Source organism: Danio rerio, chromosome 11 (genome assembly GCF_049306965.1).
Source record: "Danio rerio strain Tuebingen ecotype United States chromosome 11, GRCz12tu, whole genome shotgun sequence".
Lineage (NCBI taxonomy): Eukaryota > Metazoa > Chordata > Actinopteri > Cypriniformes > Danionidae > Danio > Danio rerio.
The window spans coordinates 28,474,112-28,500,489 of NC_133186.1; the positions used below are offsets into that span (position 1 = coordinate 28,474,112).

A 26,378-nucleotide genomic window follows, 5' to 3' on the forward strand; every position below is an offset into this window, starting at 1 on the left:
CCCTCATAACTCTGTCTCCTTACGATGCACTTAAGGCTTTACGATTACTCCAGAGCACTCGTAGATCCACTAAGATTTTCAAGTGCTACTTAAGTTACGATGCTTTTGGGAAACAGACCGTAATATTAAGATCAGTCGTACGATCATTTCTACGAACTTCTTAGGCTTACGATGCTTTTGGGAAACGCAGCCCTGACCAGTTAGTAATTTGCCTTCAGGTTACAGTTTTTTTTTTTTTTTTTTTTTTAAGTATAAACAGGTTTCTAATTTTATTTAGTTTTTTAAATAACGTATAATAAATTTGTATTTTAAAAATATTTCAGATTTTTTTTGTTCAAAGTGTTAAATTTGAATTTCTAATCATAGCAATTTTTATAAAACTAGTTTAAATGCACATTTGTAAATTAGCACTTTGATAAAATAGTATGGTAAGCATTTTCACAAAATTGCAGGAAATATTTTTGTTGCATCAAAGTGTTGTTATATCTGACAAGATTAGTTTTTAAAATGTCACAATAATGCAGTATTTGAACCTCAATTTAATAAAGAATGAAGCAAATAACAAAAACCAAAGGTCGACTTTTTTTTTTTTAAATAAAAAGAACCAACCCTTTCATTACGGACCTTAACCATAACTTAAAAATACGGATTCTGTTTTAAACTTTTTGTATAATGAGTGTATTCACAATATTTGTGGTAAATATTATTTGTGTTTGGAGCTCACAAGTTATGAGAGCGAGTGAACGATGGCAGAATTTTCATTTTGTGGTGAACTAACCCTTAAAATGCTAATCTGAGGCGAGCCGGTTCACCATATTCTCAAATTACGCCATTGCTTGACTGACAATTCATTTGCTAACTTTTAAATTATCATAGGTAAATATGTCGTCTGGGGAGTTTCCTTCAGATGAGATTCCTGCACAGTTCCTCGAGATGAAGGATCGTGTGCTTTAACAGTGTATTGGAAGGCCTCGTGTGGTTTGGATATTTGAAAGCAGGTTAACGTTGAGGTTTGTCGTTCTGTCAGTTATTTCATGTAAGAGGTGAGCACTGAGCATCGTATTTGCAACTTTTAACAATGAGAACCAGATTCATCCAAAGATAAAACACCTGCTCAGGAGGATTACAAGACACAGAAACACCGCATCTCTCAAACATGTCCATCACTGTGCTGTTAAAGAAGATATTCAATCTACCCGGGAAATATGACAGGAAAGTGGAATTGTCTTTTAGAGGTAAGTAATAAGCATGTGATATATAAATAATAACCGTGGGTCAAAGTCAGAAATGGGTTACATGAATCCAAACAAAAACTAACAAATTATGGTTATCTTTTTAATCTGTGGGTAATTTACTATTAGCCATTCACTAAAATGTTCAGTGTAACAATAGTTCACTTACTAATAAATATTGTCTTAAAGCCTATATTTAAATTAGATAAAAATCGTTTAATTATATGTTAAAGACTCCATTTAAAATGATAGTTCCCCTAAAATGTAAATTTGCTCACCTTAAAGTGGATTTTTCTTCTGTTTAACACAAAATACGATATAAGAAAAAGCTGAAAACCTGTAACCGCCATTAACTTCCATAGTGGGAAAAGCAAATACTATGGAAGCCAACGGTAACAGGTTTCCAGCTCTAGAAGAAAGAAACTCGGTAAGGTTTAAAATGGTAAGTAAATGATGACCGAATTTAGATTTTTGGGTGGACTATCCCAGGATCACAGTGCAGCGACAATAATTGTAAATTTTAATTTATATTTTTTTAAAATTTTGCCACTTTTCTTTGTCTTACATTAAGTACTTCAAATATATATAAAAAAATATTATGATCCTATGTTCATTTATATTTGTGAAAAGTACACTGGTCAGAATAATTATGTTTCATGTTTATATGAATATGTACCACTTTGCAATAGGGTTATATTACTTACTGAATGTACTAAAGAATGAATGATGCAATTACTATATTTAATTAATCTTTATTAACATTATTTAATAAAGGAAGTCATTCATTGTTAGTTCATGTTAACTCAGTGCATTGATGTTAACTAGCAAATTGGATTTTAATAATGCATTAGTAAATGTTTAACTATGATTAATAAATACTGTACAAGTATTGTTTACATTAGTAAATAGAACTAATGGGAACTTTTTGTAAAGTGTGACCAATACAGTGCTCAGGATAAAGGAGTACACCGCTCACAGATCTCTCTTTATTTATTTTTATTTTCTATAGGATACTTTACATGAATATATTAGTGCATACACATTAGATTAGTCAGTACCAAAGCCAAATCTGGATCTATGATCCAACAAAATAATATAAGATGTTGGGGGGACATATTAAATAAACATTTAATAAACAGGAAAAGTGAAGAGAAACAAAAAAATACATTGTTTAAATTTTTTAGTATATATATATATATATATATATATATATATATATATATATATATATATATATATATATATATATATATATATATATATATACATACATACATACATACATACATATATATATATACATACATACATACATACATACATACATACATACATACATACATATATATATATATATATATATATATATATATATATATACATACATACATACATACATACATACATACATACATACATACATATATATATATATATATATATATATATATATATATATACATACATACATACATATATATATATATATATATATATATATATATATATATATATATATATATATATATATATATATATATACTATATTTATACATATACTACAAATTTAATTGAATATTATTATACATTTCTTTTTATTTTATAGTATAGTAACATTTTTAATTTCTATAAATTTTAGTTTTGTTATATAAGAAACAATATGAAATATATATGTAGGAATTCACTTTCTTGAATGCCATATTAACTGCTAAATATGTTTGTTGTTGTTGTTGTTTTACTGTGTTTACAGGTTTTACTCACAAAACCAAGATTCTTCAGTGTGAGAATATAGCCATCTTCAATGAGGTAACTTGTACTATAGTGTGTTGTACTGTAGTTCATTTCACCACGGACTGTTTGCAAATGTATGTAATTATCACTACGGAATGGCTACAAAAAAACTCTACAAGTCATTTTAGCTCACATTAAAATGACTTTCAAACAAATTTAAACTTGTTCAATTAAAAAAAAAGAAAATGAACATTTCAATAACTTTACATATAACATTGATAACATTGATCCTGAACTACACGATCAAAAAAAAAAAAAAAGATTATTTATATACAGTTAAAGCCAGAATTATTAGCCCCCTGCATATTTTTTTCACCCAATTTCTGTTTAATGGAAATATTTTTTCAACACATTTAAACATAATAGTTTTAATAACTGATTTCTTGTATCTCTGCCAAGAGGACAGTACATCATATTTTAATAAATATTTTTCATTCATTCACTTATTCGTTCATTAATTTTCTTGTTGGCTTAGTTCCATTATTAATCTGGGGTCGCCACATCAGAATGAACCACCAACTTATCCAGCAAGTTTTTACGCAGCGGATGCCCTTCCAGCCGCAACCCATCTCTGGAAAACATCCACAAACACTCATACACTACAGACAATTTAGCTTACCCAATTCACCCGTACAGCATGTCTTTGGACTGTAGGGGAAATCGGAGCACCCGGAGAAAACCCACGCGAACACAGGGAGAACATGCAAACTCCACACAGAAACAACCACAGAGAGTCCAGACGTCAGTTTAACGTTTAATCCGAAAGGTAGCGCTTACTGAGCAGTATAGAGTTCCCTTTACTATTCTGGGGCATTAGGACCCATACAGACCACAGGTTGGGCGCCCCCTGCTAGCCTCACTAAAACCACTTCACGCAGCAACCTAGCTTTCCCATGTGGCCCCCATCCAGTTACTGACCGCGCACAGCCCTGCTTAGCTTCAGTGGGTGACCATGTGAGAGGTTCAGAGAGCTAGCTGCCAGCAAATGTACAGGAGGGTGAATCATTTTGACTTTTAACTGTGTATATATATATACAGTTGAAATCAGAATTATTAAACTCCTTTTGATTTTTTAAAAAACTTTTTAAAATCTTTCCCAAATTATGTTTAACAGACCAAGGACATTTTCACAGTATGTCTGATGATATTTTTTCTTCTGGAGAAAGTAAAAAAAAAAAATTTAAAACCATTTTAAGGTCAAAATTATTATCCCCTTTAAGCTATATATTTTTTTCGTTTGTCTACAGAACAAACCATGGGTATACAATAGCTTAATAATAATTACCCTATCCTGCCTAGTTAGCCTAATTAACCCAGTTAAGCCTTTAAATGTCACTTTAAGCTGTATAGAAGTATCTTGAAAAATATCTAATCAAATATTATTTACAGTCATCATGGCAAAGATAAAATAAATCAGTTATTAGAAATGAGTTATTACAACTATTATGTTTATAAATGTGTTGAAAATATACATAAACATACATAGTCAATATTTGAAGTGGATCAACGAGACGTGAACGGGTGTTGTTTAATAGTTCGATGTTTAACCTTTGATGAAAGATGATGTTTCACTTCAAACGTTGACTACTGTATATCTGTTACAGTTTTCATATATTTTAAAATATTATTTATGTTTTAAATAAGATTATTTTTCACCCATTACTTTAATCCGCAGTGAAAAGAATATATAAAGGAACATCATTTATTTATTTTTTTAAACATGTAACAATATTTATGTCTCTATTGCAAATTTGAGATCTGAGTGTACCCTTGATCGAAAAAAGTGTTCATTTCTAAAGAATTTCTTTGGACCAACCCTAAAATCATAAATGGTATATTTCCTCAGTGCAGCATTAATTTAGTACAGAGCAGGTGTCTCGACAGCCTTTTATAAAATGTTATATTTTCTAAATACTTTGCAAAATGTTGGGAGAAAAGCTGAAAGCAAAAACGCAGTTGCCCATTGCTATACATAGTGAAGCTGAAATCAGTGTTTGTGAATGTTGTGAGGAGATCTTCATGCTATCCCCACCTTCAGGCTAGTCACCAGTGCCAGATCTTGAACATTCCTCAAGACTTGTAAACAACCACTACTATGAGCTCAGATACAGTAATGAAAATAAAATATTTGACTAGTGGTCTGTCACGAGGTTATCCTTTAACTTAAGCTAACAGATATTATAATGATGGGAAGGACACGAAAGAAAAGCCGCTCATTCTGAGTGACGATAAATCAGCGCTGGCTTTATGAAGAGGAAGTCTTTTGGAGCTTTTCCTTTATGAAGAAATACATAGAACATAAAGAACGGAAAGACTTAACACACAGATGAATACAGGGCCAAAAATGAACTCAAGCAGCATCAAATGCGAGTAAAAATCTGGTTTTGTTGTGTATATAAAATGATGTTCTTCATCAGCAGGCTTTTTTTAGAAGTTTGTGCTTTTTTCTATTTTTTAGTATGTGAGTTTTATCGTGTCAATATAAAATCGCAAAAACTGTGATGTCATCCCGTAAACACATAACCAGTTGTGCAGGATCGTGATCTATTGACGTGAGCAGCTTATTAAAATTGTGCTTTCTGTGGCTCTGTTTGCAGTAAATCATCCACACTAAATACACAAAGAAAGATCGCTGTTGGACTCACTTACAAGTTATAACGTGGTTTTGAAAACTATTAATGTGTAAGTTATCATCCCAACTTTGAAAGGATGATATATAAATCTGTTCTTTTGTGGTTTCCTGCTAAAATAAAAGTAACAACATTACAAATGATATAAACAAAACATGTATTTTGTAATTTTACTGTTATAATAATAATAATAATAATAATAATAATAATAGTAATAATAATTTCATTTGATTTATTTTAAACAAAAAAATACACTTAACTAAATAAAGTGCTCAGCATAATTGAGTACACCCCATTTTGAAAATAAATATTTTTATGCATTTCTCAGTGAATATAGGCGATGTATTTTGGTGCATTTAAACAAAACAAATTTATTAAACAGATATATTTATTAAAATAATATTTTAGTCAACAAATGTTTAGAATTTGAAAGATAATCCAATTAAATTCAAGTCAAATATTGCAAAAATAACAAATTACAACCTACAAAATTTAAACTAAATTTTCAAATTGTTTGCTTCCCTTGATTTTTCCTATTTTTTAAAATTTGTATTTAATATTTTTCTATAACATATAATTTGGGCGTACTCGTTTTTGGACTGTTATCGTAAGTTATTTTGTTAGATAAGCTCCAGATTTGGCTTAGGTACTGACTAATGTAATGTATATGCACAAATATAACATTGTATAGCTTCCTATTAAAAATATGAATTTAAGATTTATGTGAGGAGTGTACTTATATATGCAAGCACTGTACATCAATCGTCTATGATTTTTTTACTCATCTCTTCTTTTTACATGTGTCCTCTTTCATCCTTTTGGCATCTTTTACATATTATATGGTTAATTCATCATCTCTTTTTAACACAGATCCAAAACATGCATGATACTGCAAACAGCCATCAACTGAAATTTTCTCATACCTTTCTCATTTTGTTCTTTTTTACAATCACATCTATCCATCAACATATTCCATTAATAATATATTTCATTACATTTAATACATTTTTGCAGTCACCTCTGTTAATCAATGCATTTCTATAATAGTATATTCTTACACAACATTTTAAATTGATTACTATCCTGACATAAAAATAGTAATACTAATAATTATAATAAGTAGTAATTTTTAGATGCTATAAAAATATTAATTATTTTATACATTGATACAAAAGGGGTATAAATATTTCCCAAGTGCTGTTTAACATAGAAATTTTAAACTTAAAAAAACTATTAATAATGTCAATAACTACATTTTGAATAGCTAAATTCTTTTGTTTTTGTCATAATGACAGGACACAAAATGTAGCTAGTTATGTTGCAAGATACTAGTATTCAGCTTAAAGTGGGGTTTCAAGGCTTAACTAGGTAAGTTAACTAGAAATGTTAGGTTAATTAGGCAAGCTTGTTCTGTAGACAATCGAGAAAAAAAAACGTTTAATAATATTGACCTTAGCAATTTAATATGTATTTTATTTATTCCAGACAAGCAAAAAAAATAATTCTATGATAATTTATACATAATTCAGAAATTCTGTGAAATGTATTTTGTATTTTTGTGTTAAAAACCACTTATTAATATTTGAAAAAGAATTAAAGAATAAAAATTTCACAGGAGGGCTAATTATATTGTCTTCAACTGTATGGTGCAAAAGTTTTTTTTTATTACTAATGAAACAAACAAAATAAATTACAAATACTTTATTGGCCATGAGTGTGTGTAAATTACTTTACATCACAAATATGATACATTATTAATAAGCAAATAAATACTATATACATAAAATATTTCAGATTGTTTTGACAGAAAAGCAATATGCCACAGTTCCTTCTTTCATTGAATGAATGAATGAATAAAGGAATGAAGGAAGGAATGGAAAAGCGAATGAACGAGTGAACGAGCGAACAAACAAGTGAATTTCTTTTTGTGTAGCATTTCAGATGGCCTCACTATGGGAAGGTGGAGAGGGATGAAGTTCTGTCCATCAGTGTATTCAACTGCAGTAAGATGTTCAGCAACAGGTCAGAGCATGAATCAGCCCTTACACTGAAAATATCCATTCTAGATTTTACAGCAGAAGGGAAATGAGAAGATTGTAAGACTCATAACGTGTAACACATGTTGTTCAATGTATAGATTAAATCAGAGTGCTGTATGTATGTGTGTGTGTTCAGACTGCTGGGGAAACTGGTGATCAGCCTGCAGCATGTGGTTTCTGTGGGTCAGCTGATCCTCCGAGAGCCTCTAACAGACGCTCAGCACAGTCTGACTGATGTGAGTGTCTCCTGACGCATATGGAGGTCCAGGAGTGCCAGTTAATGAATGAATAATTTAAGATTAAATTTAACAATATAAAATATGTAAGATAAAAAAAATAAAAGAGTCATATTATGTATTTAATTGAAACATAAAAATGTATGAATAAAAAAAATAAAATTACTGTTACCATCACAAAGTGTTGTTATTAGATAAAAAATACCTCGTCTACATTTTTATCTAACATTTTTAGAGAACTTGTATTACAAAATGTTGTTTTACCTGTATTCCTCTGCAGTGACTTCCTTAAATACAGCTGCTGATATTGTATGAGTGCGTGTTGCTCTTGTGCTGCAGATGTACATTGAGCTGGAGGTGAAGTACAGTCCTCTTCAGGGAGCAGCAGGAGGCTGGGACAGTCAAGACTTCATCAGAGAAGAGGACAGCGATGGGTTAGCAACAAACTACACATTTCAATCTATTCATCTGGTCATTGTTTTTTTCTGTATTTCTCTGTTTTGTCCCTCTTTTCATCTTACTTCGTTTAACATTTTTACTTTCCAATTTAGGCAAGTCTTTCCTTCCATCTGTTCAAATGCTTTCCTTTTTTCCTCTCTTTTCCATCCATTCTTCCACCCACCTAATCTCTTTTTCCAATCAATCAATCAATCAATCAATCAATCAATCAATCAATCAATCAATCAACTTTGCCTCCAATAGTTCATCCCTCCTTGGCTCCTTCCATTTATCCTTCTTTTCTTTTTTCTTTTAATGTATTATTACTTCTTACCTTTTTTCATGGTTTGTCAATTCATTTCATTTTCTCTTTTCTTTCACCACTTCCTTTTATTTCTATTAATTCATTACTTAATGTCTACCATTTTTCTTTATTCTAATTTTCTTTATTAGCATCCATCCATCCATCTGTTTATCTGACAGCTCACCTACACTTTTACCTCTTAATCCTCTATTTCCTTCCTTGTTGCTTGCTTCTTTCCTTCTTTCAATCTTTCCTTGTAAGAAGGAAAAAATCCACTGATCATTCTTGAGAAGTTTCAGCAGCTTAATTGGAGTTTACCTGTGGTAAATTCAGTTTATTGGACATGATTTGAAAAGGCATACACCTGTCTATAAAACGTCCCAGGGTTGACAGTGCATGTCAAAGCACAAACCAAACATGAAGACAAGGAATTGTCAGTAGACCTCAGAGACAGGATTGTCTCGAGGCACAAGGCATGGGGAAGGTTACAGAAAAATTTCTGCTGCTTTGAACGTTCCAATGAGCACAGTGGCCTCCATCATCCGTAAGTGGAAGATGTTTGGAACCACTAGGACTCTTCTTAGAGCTGACCGGCCATCTAAGCTGTGTGATCGGGGGATAAGGGCCTTAGTCAAGGAGGTGATCAATAACCCGATGGTCACACTGTCTGAGCTCCAGCGTTCTTCTGTGGAGAAAGGAGAACCTTACAGAAGGACAACCGTCTGTGCAGCAATCCACCAATCAGGCCTGTATGGTAGAGTGGCCAGACGGAAGCCACTCCCCACCTGGAATTTGCCAAAAGGCATCTGAAGGACTCTCAGACCATAAGAAACAAAATTCTCTGGTCTGATGAGACTAAAATTAAACTACTTTTAGTGAATGCTAGGTGTTACGTTTGGAGAAAACCAGACACCGCTCATCACAGTGCTAATACCATACCCACAGTGAAGCATGGTGGTGACAGCATCATGCTGTGGGGATGTTTTTCGGCAGCCGGAAATGGAAGACTAGTCAGGATAGAGGGAAAAATAAATGCAGCAATGTACAGAGACATCCTGAATGAAAACCTGCATCAACAAAGTATTGAGCAAAGGCTGTGAATACTTATGTACATGTGATTTTTCAGGTTTTTTTATTTTTAATACATTTACAAAAATAAAAAAAAATCTGTTTTGACATTGTCATTATGGGGTATTGTGTGTAGATTTCTGAGGAAATAGATGAATTTAATCCAATTTGGAGTAAGGCTGGAACAAAACTATGTGGAAAAAGTGAAGCGCTACGAATACTTTAATATTGTCACAGTAATCTTAAATTCAGGCGATGCAGTAAAGCAGTAAGTAGTGCTGTCACCTCACAGCAAGAAGGTTGCTGGTTCGAGCCTCTACTGGGCCAGTTGGCGTTTCTGTGTGGAGTTTGCATGTTCTCCCTGCGTTCTCCCTGGTTTCCTCCGGGTGCTCCACTTTTCCCCACAGTCCGAAGACATGCGGTACAGGTGAATTGGGTAGGCTAAATTGTCTGTAGTGTATGAGTGTGTATGGATGTTTCCCAGAGATGGGTTGCAGCTGGAAGGGCATCCGCTGCATAAAATATGTGCTGGATAAGTTGCCGGTTCTTTCTGCTGTGGCGACCCCGGATTAATAAACGGACTAAGCCGAATTGAAAATTAATGAATGAATAATCTTCAATTCATCCCTTCTCCTATCTTTTTCTATCCATCCATTTCATAACTAACTGAAAATTCATTTGTAATTTTGTGTTTTCTCTATTCTGTTGCAGCTCTGAGCTTGTCATTAGAAACACCGGCTTCACAGAACCGAGGCAGGACATCTCCAGCACATTCCATTTATATACACTATCATATCCTTTATTCAGTGCATTCAGATTGATTTTCTTTAAATAATTCACAGCTCTTCAGACGGTCTGCGTCCTCAGCAGCTGGATCGTGAAACCAGGATGATCGGTCGCGGACTTTTGAAAACCGAGGACGAGAACGGAGATGAAGACGATGATAATGACTATGATGATGATTATGACTTTGCAGATATGGAATGTGCCAATGTGACATTCACTCCCATTTTGAGGTGCCTTTCAATTCAGTGTAAAACATTCCTTTAAATGACATACACCGTTATACTATTGAATTTCAGTGACATACAATGAATCACACATTGCAGAACTCAATCTCCCATTATATTTTAATATCTAGATAGACGAATATACCTTATATTCTTATATTTGAAACCTAATAAGAATGTTCGGTCACACTTTATTTTAATGTATAATTCACACTATTAACAAACAATTAACCAAGATTTTTAGCTCAATAAACTACTAATTAATAGTTAGTAATGTAGTAGTTGGGTTTAGGTATTCTATACAATTGAATTCAAAATTATTAGCCCCCTTTTATTTTTATTTATTTTTTATATTTCCCAAATGATGTTTAACAGAGCAAGGAAATTTTCACAGTATGTCTGATTTTTTTTTTTTTATTCTAGAGAAAGTCTAATTTGTTTTATTTCGGCTACAATAAAAGAAGTTGTTATTTTTTTATGAACCATTTTAATGGTCAAAATTATTAGCCCCTTCAAATGGATTTCCCCCTCGACTGTCTTCAGAACAAACAATCCTTATACAATAACTTGCCTAATTACCCTAACCTGCCAAGTTAATCTAATTAACCTAGATAAGCCTTTAAAAGTCACTTTAAGCTGTATAGAAGTGTCTTGAAAAATATCTAGTAAAATATTTACTGTCATCATGGCAAAGATAAAGTAAATCAGTTATTAGAAATGAGTTATTTAAACTATTATGATTAGAAATGTGTTGAAAAAAATATTCTTTCCTGTAAACAGAAATTGGGGAAAAATATACAAGGGGGGCTAATGATTCAGGAGGCTACTAATTCTCACTTCAACTGTACTTTACAAGTAATAAGCCAATAGTAAAAAGTGTGAATTGTTATTTAAACTAAAGTGTTAGTAAATGTTTCACAAGTAATACTGTAAAACTTATGTCTGTTTGTGTGTGTAGTCGTTGCAGGGCTCTAGCAAAACATGAGCTTGCTATCACACCTAAAGTGAAGTCTTTCCAGGTAAAACAATTTGATGAGGGAAACCTACTTACTATAGACAAAGAGTTTTGTAATTGTTATTTTTATAGCTGACTCTGTTTGATGGGAATTTAAAGAATCTTTTATTTCACTCTTTATTTTCTTCCCCTCAGGTGAATGTAAATGTGATTGAAGCTCAGAAACTGGTTGGGGTGAACATCAACCCAGCAGTGTACGTGACTGTTGGAGACGAGAAAAAGCACACAGCTACTCAGAAATCTACCAACTGTCCATTTTACAATGAGGTAACCGATTACAAAGATTTCTAATTTAAGAATCTAAAACTTAGATTAAGCTTCTCTCTGATTGTTTGTCTCTTTGTTTTGGTCCTCAAGAATTTCATGTTTGAATTCCAAGAAACACAGGATGTCCTCTTTGATAAAGTGATTGAGATTTCTGTAAGTATTTGCCGAGACAAATTAAACAGGCAAACATTGTGTGAAAAGGATTTTATGAAACTCCCCTTTATGTTAAATGTCACTGACTGCTCTGTTGTTTAATCCTTTGATACAGTGCACTTATTGTGAGATTCATGTATTTAGATTGTACTTCCTACTCTCAAAAAAAGACATTTGCTGTTTGTTTAAACTACTTATTTAAATTGAGCTGAAACAACACATTATTGAGTTTTTGGAGGGACAGCTTAATTGTTTTATGACCAATCTACTTAAATTTGTAAAAAAAAAATAATAAGTTAACTTATTTCCCTCATGTTGTTCTAAGACAAATCGATTGTGTGGAACCCAACATTTTTTTACAGTGTATTTTTTAACAATATTACATTTTTAAACTTTTTGTTTTTTAAAGAAAAAGAAAATTTACATACAGTACAACAGTAAACATTACAGTTTTCTTTTTACTATTTTTGTTTTAACCAAAGCCCCACCCTCAAGACCTGAACATGCCAGGGCAGCTTAACACAATAATTAGGGTCAAATATAATAATTACATAGTCTGAAGTCATATGTTGTAACAACAGTGGTGATGAAAAAAATTAAATAAAATAAGTGGGCCCCAATAGCCTAGTGGTTAAGTGCGCTGACATATAGCACCATGGTGCTCACGGCGACCTGGATTCAAATCCTGGCTTGAGGACCTACGCCAGTCCCTTCCCTCTCTCTGCTCCCCATGCTTTCCTTTCACGCCCCAAGTCTGGGGGAAAACAACATGGGCATAATAAACAGAAAAACAAATGTGTTGGGGTTGTGGATTTCCCAAACAAAATAAAAACTTAAGGCAAAAGATCCCCTTCGGTCAACAACCAAACTCGGACACTGCATTGAGAGTTATGGAATAGGTTTTTTATAAAAAAAGTAAAATTTTAAATGAGCTTTTCTTCAGGGTGGCCACAGGCCAAAATAACAAAACGAATCTGCAAAGTAAATGAACTAAATTACCTAAAAATATTTAAAGAAAAATACAGGAAGCTTACCTTTCTCCCTAAAAATAAACATAGTCAAAAGTAATCAAATAAATAGGCAGGCCACCCCTACAAGCTCAAACTCTCAAAAGAAGTTAAACGTGTGAACAATGTGAACAGGGGTAAGGGAAATCCAGGAGCTCCACTCCCAGCTACTGTCGCACCACAAATGAGCTCCTCGAACTCTGCCGGAAGTTCCTTTTTATATAGGCCTCCGAGACCAGCAGCCAATCAGAGCACGAATCACGCTGGAATGGGAGTGCATAGGATAACAAAAAAAAAACAACGAAACAACAAAAAGCAGGACAAAGAAAAAGACACATGCAATGCGCAATAAAAAAAAAACTTTAGCCTAAGCACCTGGCTGTTCTCCACTATCCTATCCCAATAAAAGGTGAAAAAAATTTAATTTAAAATATCAATAAAGAAAAAAACTGGGAGAAGAAAACAATTTGCAGGACAAACTACATTAAAGACAAAACACAATGGAGCATGTACAATAAAATATAAATGCTGTACAATAAAACATGATTACAAATATTTTTTTTTCAGAAACTTACACTGAAAAAATGCAGAGTTCCACACAGCTCATTCATGTTGTCCCAACACAAATCGATTAAGATAACTTAACACTTTAAACAAATTTATTTGGGTCGAGCATTAATTAAGTTGTCTCAGTGAAATCTCAAGAATTGTGTTGATTCAGCTTATTTTAGTTGAATTACTTATAACTACTTAGTTATAAGTAGTTTGATCAAGCAAAAAAATATTTTTTTAAGTGTACAGTTGGTCAGTATAACAAATGTTTTCCTTGTAGTCATTAAAAAATAGGGTTTGAATAATTTGAATTACGTTAAATTATATAAAATTAGGTATTGTGTTGTCTTAAAATGAATATAAACATATGAATACATGGCATTTTTAAATTATTTGACCGATTGTCATTTCATCCAATGGTGTATATGCACTAGAATTTTTAATTTTAAATAAGCCAGCTCAAGTTCTCAGACCAGACAAGAAACACTGCATTAAATTACAATTTTAAAATATGGAAATTAGAAAAATATTTAGCAGTTTTCCTGCTGCTGCTGATTTGATCTTTCATCTCATTTTACACCTGAACTTCTAAATGCTGAAGTCATTTGAGTGCTGAAGTCTATTTAACTGATTATACTTTAATTACATTATAACATCAATGCTGTAAAAGGAACGGTCAAATTAACTGAACAGAACAACTGAACAGAACACATTAACAGAAGTTTATCGTTGGCTGAAAACCAACAGCTGTCCACATACTCCATTGATGCTCTATATGTGTTTTTACTTGATATTTAGAAGAAATATTGTCCGCAGAAAAAAAAAATTCTTTAATAATTTTTTATACAAATAATTTGTTTTCATCCCTGTTGTTATCACTAAAACAATATATGTACAAGGTATTTGTGTTCTCTTGATATCTTTCCATTCTTTTAGGTGGTTCATAAGAAAGTCCTTGCCTTTTTGATGACTCACATAGGATCCTTTAAGATTGACATCAGCACAGTATATCAGCAGCCAGGTACTGTAGCTTGATACTTATTAATATTTACCTAAACCAGCTTAGGAAACCATAAATTCTAATTGCTTTGATATACATATTACTACAAAAAAACAGCCTGAGTGTTCAGTGCACTGCTAAAACAGTAATACCATTCCCTAGGCATTTTAATGGCGATAATTATCTCATCACCAGTGGAGAAAAAGAATGATTATAGGTCTACTTAGAAACAGCAGCATTGATTGCAACAACTTAACACGGCTAATATATCTCCCAGATCACCGTTTTTACCAGAAATGGGCTCCACTCACTGACCCAAAAGATACCCGCTCGGGTATTAAAGGTTATGTGAAGTGCACAGTGAGTGTGGTGATGAAAGGAGACCCCATGGGCATGGCCAGCCTGGCACCAGCTGGCAGCCAGAACGATGACATTGAAAAGTAAGAGTTTGCTTTGTTTTACATGTCAGTGTTCCTCACTGCTCTTTACTGTAACAGAAACCCCCTGTAAATTCAACATAGCACAACATTAGAGACAGATTGATGGCTCCCTGGGTTAATCTGGGTTAAAACACCCACAATAGCGTTTCATTTTAACATTTATTTTCCTTATAGTCTGATGTAGAGGATGCCAGATTAGGTTTAGCTTAATACATTAAAATTTTGAGTTAATGTAACAGTAGTTCAACAAAAAATAAAACATTTACTCACTTTTTACTTATCATCAAGTGGTTTCAAACCTTTATAAGCTTATTTTTTTCATTGAAAGAAAAAGCAGATATTTTGAAGAATGTTGAAAACCAGTATGCATTGACTTCCATAGTTGTTTTTTTTACTATGGAAGTAAATGGATAAGACATTTTATATCTTCTTTTGTGTTTAAAGCTCAAACAGATTTGTGACAAGTGAATGAGGAGTAAATGATGACAGAATATTCAGTTTTGGGTCAACTATTGCTTTAAGTACAATGCACTTTTGTGTGAAAGTTAATCAATTGATATAATTTCATTGTTCTGTTTCACAGTGTTCTCGTAGACTCATTCCCCTGAAGTGAAGACATTAGTATTAAATATTTGGTTCTTAGGTTACTAGCATTGATGTGTTTGGTTTAATATACATTTTTACATGTCTTGTAGAAACCTTCTCCTTCCGAAGAGGATGCCATCCGAACGGCCCTGGGCTAAGTTTATCCTGAAGATCTACAGAGCTGAAGGTTTGCCCAGCATGAACTCTGGTTTCATGGGGAAGATAATGAGAGACAAGAAGGTCTTCCTTGATCCCTATGTTCAAGTTACATTCGCCGGCCAGCAGGTGATTATCTGTTTCTGCTCTTTATGTTAGCTATTTTGTTTGAAATATATATATAAAGGGTAGGTTTGGCTGTGCTTTATTTTGGTAGTCTCTTTTAGACATTCTGTTGACTGTAAAAGTAACTTCACTACTACATGTCATATAATACTAGAATGTATTCTGAACGTTTGACCTTCAAAATAAAGTGCTGGCAGATTTTTTAAATCTGTCAAATTTTATGTCTAATTAGAGCTGTAGAATTATAATATTATTAGAGGTTATCATCATTTTATTTAGACGTAAATTTAACAGAGGGGTGGCACGGTGGCTTGGTGGTTAGCACTGTTGCCTCACAGCAAGAAGGTCCCTGGTTTAAATCCTGGCTGTGCCAGTTGGCATTGCTGTGTGGAGTTTGCATGTTCTCCCTGTGGGAGTTTCCCAGTATTGGGTTGTAGCTGGAAGAGCATCTGTTGTGTAAAACAAATACCAGAATAGTTGTTGGTTCATTCTGCTGTGGCGACCCCTGATAAATAAGGAACTAAGCTGAAGGAAAAGGAATAAAATAATGAATGAATGAATGAATATTATTTAACAGTCAAAATTATTTTTAACTGGAGAAAAATTGTCGTAAGATCAACTTCTCATTTGTAAAACATTTTTAAAAAATTAAGTGAAATTAAAAGTTTGAAATGTTACTGTTTTTTTAGAATGGTATTTGGTTAATCCTATTTTTTTTGTAAATTGCACATAAAGTGAACCTAAAGATGCATGTAAATGAACTAAAAGGGTTATTATTTTATTATTTTTTATTACCAAATGCATTACTAAAGTTTTAAAACAAAATAAAAAGTTTTTATTTGTTCTAACATTCACATTATCATGGAAAAATAACAAGTTTTCAAAACTTTGAACTCAGATTTTCAAATACTATTCCTAAATGTGTTTTAAATGTGAAAAGGCTAAAAAAAATTATTATTAATTATTTTATCTGCCATTGACAGTAAATGATGTTTGATTAGATATTTTTTGAAACACTTCTATCCAGCTTAAAGTGACATTTAAAGGTTTAATTAGACTAATTAGGTTAACTAGTCAGGTTAGGGTAATTAGGCAAGTTATCGTATAACGATGGTTTGTTCTGTAGACTATTGAAAAAATATAGCTTAAAGGGGATAATAATTTTGACCTTTAAATGATGTTTAAAAAATGTAAAACTGCTTTTTCCAGAAGAAAAAATATTATCAGACATACTGTGAAAATTTCCTTGCTCTGTTAAACATAATTTGGGAAATGTTTTAAAAAGAAAAAATTCAGAGGTGGTTTAATAATTCTGATTGCAACTGTATATATCTTTAACAAATGTAGCACTAATAAACCTTTTACATAAAGTATTTTTGACATGTAAATGTACAGCTTATATACCCTGCTTTAAAATGTCCCCATCCTGAAAGATTTACGTTTTTTAAAATGGTTCTTACTTATATAAATCTAATAATTGTAAAATTTAGATTAATAAATTTAAAAAGCATATAAACATGTTTTTCATTAATTTTAAAGCACACGATAATGATCATTCCTATATTAAACACTGTCTGTCTCTATGGTCAAAGCAAACCCAAATACATTATGAGAGTTAAACAGGAAAAACCTTCTCACGATGTGTTTGCTTGTGCTCTTTCCTTGATATATGCCTAGATGGTACTATTTATACAGTCAAATGATCAAATGAAAACGCTTCCCATGGCTTTCTTTTCCTAATATTGTTCTCCTCACTGTGTTTTCATTCTTGAATTCATTTCAGCATAACATATAACCTTGTGAAATATCATTTGGTCAAACGCCACACACTTACACACACACCCTGATGGTGGTTTGTTTGTTAAATGGGCAGAGGTGTTCAGTATTTGAACTGTTCTCGGAGTCTTGCTACACAGGGAGTTAGCAAACATTTCAGCGCTAAATAAATCATTATGATGTCAGAGCTTGTCTTATCTGAGAAAAGTTCAAGTGAAGTCAAACCTGAACCCTCTCTTCCTCATTACAGCCTAGATAGATTACAGAACTACATAGTAAAATTAACTAAAGTTTAAACTGAATGTCTTTATATGTTTGACAGGGGGAAACGTCAGTCGATAGCAACACCAATGCTCCAGAGTGGAATGAACAGATATCCTTTATTGAACAGTTTCCTCCTCTTGCTCGACGAATCAAAATCCAGATCCTTGATGATGCCAACATTGGAGATGTGGCTGTGGCAACACACTTCCTGGATCTTCTTCAGATCTCCAATCCCAACCGAAATGGTTAGTTTAAAGGTAGACCAATGAAGTTTGAAGTGAAAGTCCAGCCAAAAATGCTAATTCCTTTACTAACTCATGTTGTTTCAATCTTAGATTATTTTCTTTCTTATTTTTAACATGTAAGAAGATATTTTGAAGAATGTTGGTCAGCTAACCCTGTCAGTTTTTATTCGCCTATTTTTTTTATATATTTTTTTTCAATTGTAAGGTCAAAAACATATTTAAAGCCAATGGGAATCCAAACTGTTTGGTTTACAACATTTAAATGATGTTGGGACAAAAGTAGCAGGATTTGCAATTTTGGTTGATCTGTCTTTTTCCATATTTGTTTCTGAATTTTTTAATTACTTATTCATAAAATGACAATTCTGTGAAAACCAATGATTCAGGATGTCCTTTAGTCAAAAAACAACTCAAAAATACATATTTTAAATGTGTTTTTGTTTAATTAATTGATAGTATAATTCTTAGACTTTTGTAGTTAATTTTTATATTATTATTGTTAATCTAATCTAATATAATTTACAATATATGAAGAAAAAATCACACATTTCATTTTTGAATGTATCAAAAAATTGGAGAGAAAACATTTTAGAATGAACTTAAAAATATTATTCCACATTTATAAGGAATAAAAACAATGTCATAAATATTTTGTCCATGCATCAAATCAATGGATGTGTTATGATAAAAACAGAAAAGAAAATGGAATGTAATCGTAATTGAATGAGGGGACAATTCCAAAATCAGCATTTAAAACAGGCAACATTTTTTTTTGTCTGTTTATTTTAACGTAAACTTATAAATGTTGCTATTTTTAACAAAGTCTAATGTAACTATCTTCTTTTTACCAATATTTAAATCAATATTATTATAGGAAAATTATAGCTTATAACTTACTATTAAATGTCTCTTGTAAATACAGAAATAATCACAGCCTATAAAACTAAAATACAGTCAAAAAAAGTTAAACTGGGTTCTCGCCTGAAACTAATGCGTTATAATTTTTTTTTAATCATTCATTCATTTTTTATTGGTTTAGTCCCTTTATTCGTCAGGGGTCACCACAGCGGAATGAACCGTCAAGTTATTCAGTATATGTTTTTCAAAGCGGATGCCCTTCTAGCTGCAACACAGTACTGGAAAAGATTTATTCACACACATACACTACGGCCAATTTAGTTTATTCAATTCGCCTATACCACATGTCTTTGAACTGTTGGGGGAAATGGAGCACTTGGGGAGCACACGAACTTGGGTAGAACATGCAAACTTTACCAACTGGCCCAGCCAGGAGTCGAAACCAGCAACCTTCTTGCTGTGAGGCGACAGTGCTAACCACTGAGCCACTGGGTTGCCCTTTAATTTTTTCTATATACTTGATACATTTTTTATTCTTGATGGCATTTTCAACTGAAAATAATCTGCAGCTGAAAAATCAATGCATCCCTAATTTTAGCATTAAATTCCTTCTGGTGACCTCACGTTTTGACTCTTTACTGAACAACTTTTACTTCATTACACATTATGCAACCTTCTTCCCATTTTCTTCCCCACCTACCAGGTTTCAATCCCACCTTTGGTCCTGCTTGGGTCAATCTCTACGGCTCCCCCCAGAACTCCACTCTGAGAGACATCCACCGGGACCTTAATGAAGGTCTGAGTGACGGCATCTTCTACAGAGGTAGAATACTGCTGTCGCTCAGCGTGGAGGTTTACTTCTCACCTACGGCTGTGGTGACGGAGAGCAAGGCCATCGCTAATGTCAAGAGCACAATCAGCAGGCTCAATCTGAAACGCAGGAGCCGGAAGTCCAAGGAGAAGAAAACGGGCAGCAAAGAAGGTAGTATCATACGATTAAGGAAAAATCAGTTAATTGATCTTAAAGTCTGCATGAAGTTGTAGCTGTGACCGTTTTTTTTTTTTTTGACATATTGTGATGCAATTTTTATGGAAACGGAAAATTAAATGCGAAAACAGTGGTCATGGTTTATTCAACTGGAAGCTGATTGGATGTAGTAAACATGGCATTTTATTCAGAAAGCTCGAAACCTGCTTCTCACCATTTCTGTTTGACAGTTGAAGGGGCGGGGTTAAGTATGTTAACCACGTTCAATACCTCAGACCGACATAATCTGAAAATTTTACTAAAAACAAACAGGAAGTGCATTTTCAGATTTTAATTTTAGATTACAAGGGGAAACAATCATTTTTTCTTAATGAGATGCACAGATGAATTGTTCACCACAAAACCATCAATGTGAGCTAACAAAATCATAATTTTGATTTCATTTTTTACTTTAAAGTTGCCATGAAACAGAAGTTAAGACTGTCATTTTTTTAATATTGTGACGTACATCCAATTGAAACGGTCCTGAAATTAGAAAAAAAATGTACGGGTGTTCAATATTTCATTAATTGGGAACTAATTGGATTATTGCATTAAAATGACCAGAAAAAAAGCTATTTCAAGAGTTTTGGTATTTGATAGAAGATTATAAACCTTTAAAAACATTTTTCAAAATAATGAAGTACACAGATACATCATTAATTACAAGCACTACTTTGTGAATGAAAAATAAAAAGAGTAAATTTTGATTTCATGGCAACTTTACATACTGACTGTAATCATTTAAATCTGAACCCCTAGTGGTACTAAAGTATTTTTTTTTGTGCTCATCGATGTTTTTTTAAAAGTATTGGCTCCAGAAATATATTTTCTTTACAAAGAAATTTGTTAAAAAATAGATTCATTTAAGCATTACAATCATAAATCAAACCAACTAACTATGAAATGAATCTCAGCTTTACAAACTTTGATTTAAAGCATAGAAGTACATGAAATTTGGACAAACATGTAAGGCCTAAGATAGAAATCTAAGGCCTAAGGCTTTAGGTACTGAAAGGCCACATGATTCAGAAGTTGCTGAGACTTTTATTTCAGCATATTGATGTATTTCCAACTGAAATTGAATATTAAGTTGTTCTTTTGTGCATCATTCTCTCATAGCAAACTAACGATAAGAGGGGCATGGTTAAGAATATTGTGACTGAAGTCGTCAAGCTGACACCAATAGAGAATAACCACCACTGCATATGTAGAAGCAGATGATCAGACATTGGTTGAAGATTACCAAAACATTTTTTTCAGTGAAGTAAATTAGACAGTGGGCATCACTGTGGCGCAGTGGGTAGTATGATCGCTTCACAGCAAGAAGGTCACTGTTTTGAGCCTTGGCTGGGTCAGTTGGCATTTCTGTGTGGAGTTTACATGTTCTTCCTGTGATCGCGTGAGTTTCCTCCGGGTGCTCTGTTTTCCCTCACAGGTCCAAAGACATGCTGTATAGGTAAATTGGGTACGCTAAATTGTCCGTAGTGTATGTGTGTGAATAAGTGTGTATGGATGTTTCCCAGTGATGGGAAGAGCATTCACTGCGTAAAACAAATGCTGGATAAGTTCAATCTGCTGCGGCGACCCCCTATTAATAAAGGGACTAAGCCGACAAGAAAATCAGTGATTGAATTAAGTTAGACTGATTATGTGCGCCAGCGAAATAAACATTGTAAATTTATATTTTACACTAACTTTTTTTTTATCAGTGAAAGACTGTAAATGACACAATCAAGTAAAAAAACTACAGGAAACAGTTTTAAAATCGTTTATTTTTTTAGTGGAAAAAAATAAGTACAGCTTTTCCATACACAATGTTGGACTTTATTGGCCAGGTGTAACAACATTAGCCCAGCCAGGCATGAGGTTTTGGGGCGGAGCTACCTGTTTGTTCGACCAATGAAGAAAGTGTGGGAATTGCATTTGACAGTGGTGAAATAACTTATAGGGCCAATCCCAATTCTATTTTTGTACCTCTACCCCTTCGCCTTGGTCATTGAAACAGAGTGCGAAGGGGAAGGGCTTCAAAATTTACCCCTAAGAAATGGGACACCACCACAACACCTGGACATGCCTTCATATGTCATTGTGATCTCTTACTTCATATGAAATCGACGATCGCGACTGCTGTAATTATTCCAGTTTTTTGGTATTCATCTTTAGGAAATCACTGAAGGCAACAATATCATGTTATCATTGTGATATATTATGTCAATAAGCTTGTAACTGTACTGTGCATTTACACAGTGGCTATATTCATTAATGTAACAAACCAAAAACTACATTAACATTATAGCAGACACGGTAAAAAGCTCATACCCAGCCACTAGACCTTTCTGACAGGGTATTCGAGTGTGGGATTACTGTACAGGAATTACTATTAGGGATTATAGATAGCGAAATTTAGCAGTTTTAATTTTAGCGTTTTTTTAAAGCATGATGATGAAACATGAACGCTGTTATTAATGTATTAAAACATGTGCCTGTTTGTTGTAAAAATGAAAAATAATGACCAATTTGTCATTTGTGCTTCTCCTTACTTCCGTGTGCTGCCATGCTGCTGTTGTGAAACTACTATACAGGAGTTATTATTAGGGATTATAGGTAGCGAAATTTAGCGGCATTTGTTTTAGCAGGGTTTTTTAAAGCACGTTTTTTAAAATGACGTTAAAACACAAACGTCTTAATGAATGTATTAAAACATATGCTTGTTTTTTGTAAAAATTCATAATAATGACAAATAATACTACTTTGTGCAATTCTCTACTTCCGCGTGCAGCCATACTGTCGCTGTAGATAATGTATTTTGGGAAATATTCTTACCCCTTTGTTTCAAGTGTGGTCCTGAAAAATCTCAGTTTGAGGGGTATCTAGCCCTTCCACTTAGCCCTACGCCTTCAAGCTAAAGAGAATTGGGACACCCCTACCACGTCACGTGAATGTGCAAACTGAGGGGTAAGGGCAAGGGCTAAGGGGTAGAATTAGGATTGGATAATAATATCAATATGTAAAGTCAACTGTTTTTCACATATTGGAATTATAGATTCATATACCCCAATAAATGACAAGCGTTCTTTATTTATCAGTGCAGAGTCCCAGCGGGCCGGCAGAGGAATCTGAAGATGTCGGTGCTGAAGTACCAGCTGCCGTGACTGTGGAAGTGGAAGAAGTTCATCCTCTTCCTGAGGTCTGTGACCACTCTAGCTTGTTTAATATAATTAAATTGCCTATTTTTACCATTTTTTTGTATGTGTTTGTTTGTTTTTTGATTTTATATTGATTATCTTTTTATTGAATTTATGATAGCAACATTTAATTACTGTAACTGACACAGTTTGGGAGGGGAAGGGAAAGGCGCCATAAAAAGCATGCTAAAATTTATAAACTAATGGTGCTGTTAAATTATTGAAGAAAATTTTAAAAAGTGAATCATAAAAAACATATAATTAAACTTTTTATACAACAGTTAGTTCTGGATTTAGAGTACACTGTAAAAATTTTTTTGAGTCATCTCAACTTACGTCAAGCACAGTGACTGAACAATTAAGTTTTAAATGTCATAAATTCATTTAAAACATTGAAATAAAAACAAACAAATAGGAGGATCAACGAGTGAGTCGTAGAATTACTCACTTGAATCTCTTAAAACAGTGAATAGTTCCATGATGATTCACCACTATTGTGTGTGTTGTTTTAAAACTTGTGATTGATTTTCTCACTTGACTTGATTGTCTATTTCTCCTCTACATTCAGTATCACACTTGCAGTCATGCTGATGTTCGATGTTAATCACTGCTGTATCTGTTATTTCCTCTTGCAGAATTTCACTGGAGAGAAGGATGAATTTTTGTTGTTTGCTTCCTTCTTTGAAGTGACAATGATAGATCCTTCTATTGGCTCCAAACCTGTCACCTTTGAGCTCTCTATAGGTAAGACTAATCCAGTGCTATTTAGTATACTCTGTGGTCACTTTAGTGTAAATAAACTATTATTTTATATTTTACACAATTTGAGACATTTTTGTATTTTTCTTTTTATAATTAAAGGCTTAGTTTACCCAAAAGTTCAAATTACTTTTCGCATGTTCTCCCTGTGTTTGCGTGGGTTTCTCTGAGTGCTTCCTTCCCCACAAGTCCAAAGACATGCGGTATAAGTGAATTGTGTAAGCCAAATTGTCCATAGTGTGTGTATAGCCGCTTTTCCACTATCGTGCTGAATCGTTCTTTAAACAGAACTGTTCCATTCCGTGCCAAACCGGGCCAGACAGCACGGATACGGTTTCATTTTCCACTGTCGTGCTGCGACAAAGCTCTTTAAAACATTACACAAAACGCATCAGTAGTTGCCTTGGTAACGCAATGTAAACGGCTCCCTTTGTTCAACTAAAGTTAAATAAGAGCCGAAACTATTTATTTTTTTTTTTTCATAAAAGCAAAAGCAACCATGTGACTAAACACTGTTATGCCGCTCTATGAAATAGGGGTGCTAAATGTGCACCCTTATTTATTTATATGTTGCGCAGCTCTGGCTAAATTTTATTTGGAGGGAAAATTACCAAAATGTAACGTGATGATTAAAAATAATTGGAGGGGATATAAATAATATTTAAAATCTCTGAACATAACAGAAAAATAAACAATGATAAGACAACAAAAATAGTGCATTTGTATTATAGTGGCAGAAATATAATAAAAAAAAAAAAAATAAAATAAAATAAAAACACAGCACATAAATTATTTCATTTTTAACAATTAATTAAATTACACTGCGTTTTTATATCAAAAGTTGATAATGATATAAAATATACTACATTTTGATGGTAAAATGAAACCAGTTAAGCGATGGCTGTTATTTGTTTTAGTATTCAAACATTAAATAACGAATGCAGCAAGTGAAAATAAAAACGAATATGAAACAACACGTATATTGCAGGATTTAAAGCATTTAAAGCACTATTATATTTAGCAAAATGCTGCTCTATTATCTTTTTATTTTGATCATTTTATTTTTATTATAATAATTATTTTTGTGTTCATATTAACTAACAAGCTGTAGGCGAATTATTGCTAGACGTTTTAGAAAATATTTGCGTAGCTAGCCTATATAAAGATCACCACAAAAAAACTAAAACACAGAAACATACATGCCTCATAAATGTCATATAACTTATGTATAATTGAATCATATAATTGCCTATAGCTGAAATGATAAAAATGCTCATTTTATTTTTATAAAACATTTGTCAAAACGTATTGATATTTTTTGAGGAAAAGCAATTCTGACATTTAAGAATCCATATTTATTTAATTCATTCATTCTTTTGACTTGTTTATTAGTGCATATGCTATAATATAAATCATACAACAGTACCTTGGACAGTTACAGTGCCGCTCCGAAAAGCTTTCAAGCAAAGTCTTTTGGACGGCCGACATTACAACACGACGTCCTTCAGGTGGTCTCGCCGGTATTAACACGCTGTCCTGGCTTTGAATTAAAAAGTGCAATTATTTCCTCGTTGTTAAAAGAGTCTGCAAGTTCGTGTTCCATGGATATATATATCGTGATGTTGTTGTGGAATTTGGACATCGACGATGCTAAGCGTGACTTTATTCGCTTTATTCGATGCGCAGCAGGAAAAAAAGTCAGCAGCGCAAGTCGCTGGCATGTTTCTCCCAGATCAGAGCGAGTTTTGTGCTGTGAAATACAGCGCTGCGTGCAATAAACTCACATTCAGCAGGCGAAGTAGGTCTGTATTCAAGTCAATAAAATAATAACGTTAATGAATAAAATATCTTCGTAAGAATGTGATGAGTTATTCACTTCTCTGCCAGAGACTGCTCTATGCTCTCATCCCATACGATCCCATACGAACCACTAACATCATTAATTTAGGAAATCATCCACCCTTTTCAAACTGTATCGTTTAGACCTGGATCGTTATTTTATATTAAATGTACTGTAGTTTATTGAGGATGTCTGATGACTAGCGCGCTTCTGCTGAGCCAGCTGTGGTAGCTTAGCAACCGAGTCGCGACGTCAACACACATAATCTGTCAGCACAGTTCAGCACGGTTGTCTAACCGTGCCGAGAATTCCGGGCTGAGAACGGTTTGTAATCGTGCCGCGCCGTTCCAGGCTCAGTGGAGAAACAACCGT

General features: G+C 33.2%; 1 protein-coding gene across 1 annotated transcript in view; it reads left to right on the forward strand.

The window, feature by feature from the left end:
• The first annotated feature begins 422 nt into the window (after positions 1–422).
• Positions 423–26,378, forward strand: part of fer1l4 (fer-1 like family member 4) — a 70,122-nt gene continuing 44,166 nt past the window's right edge. Inside the window, exons 1-17 of the mRNA XM_073916769.1 lie at positions 423–1,235; positions 2,983–3,038; positions 7,587–7,675; positions 7,829–7,928; positions 8,268–8,362; positions 10,450–10,491; positions 10,581–10,754; positions 11,707–11,767; positions 11,899–12,030; positions 12,121–12,183; positions 14,679–14,763; positions 15,020–15,182; positions 15,878–16,052; positions 18,148–18,334; positions 19,896–20,174; positions 23,309–23,409; positions 24,043–24,151. Of these exons, the coding sequence (XP_073772870.1) occupies positions 1,157–1,235; positions 2,983–3,038; positions 7,587–7,675; positions 7,829–7,928; positions 8,268–8,362; positions 10,450–10,491; positions 10,581–10,754; positions 11,707–11,767; positions 11,899–12,030; positions 12,121–12,183; positions 14,679–14,763; positions 15,020–15,182; positions 15,878–16,052; positions 18,148–18,334; positions 19,896–20,174; positions 23,309–23,409; positions 24,043–24,151 (1,990 nt within the window). The 5' untranslated portion in view covers positions 423–1,156. The remainder of the gene's footprint in view (positions 1,236–2,982; positions 3,039–7,586; positions 7,676–7,828; positions 7,929–8,267; positions 8,363–10,449; positions 10,492–10,580; positions 10,755–11,706; positions 11,768–11,898; positions 12,031–12,120; positions 12,184–14,678; positions 14,764–15,019; positions 15,183–15,877; positions 16,053–18,147; positions 18,335–19,895; positions 20,175–23,308; positions 23,410–24,042; positions 24,152–26,378) is intronic.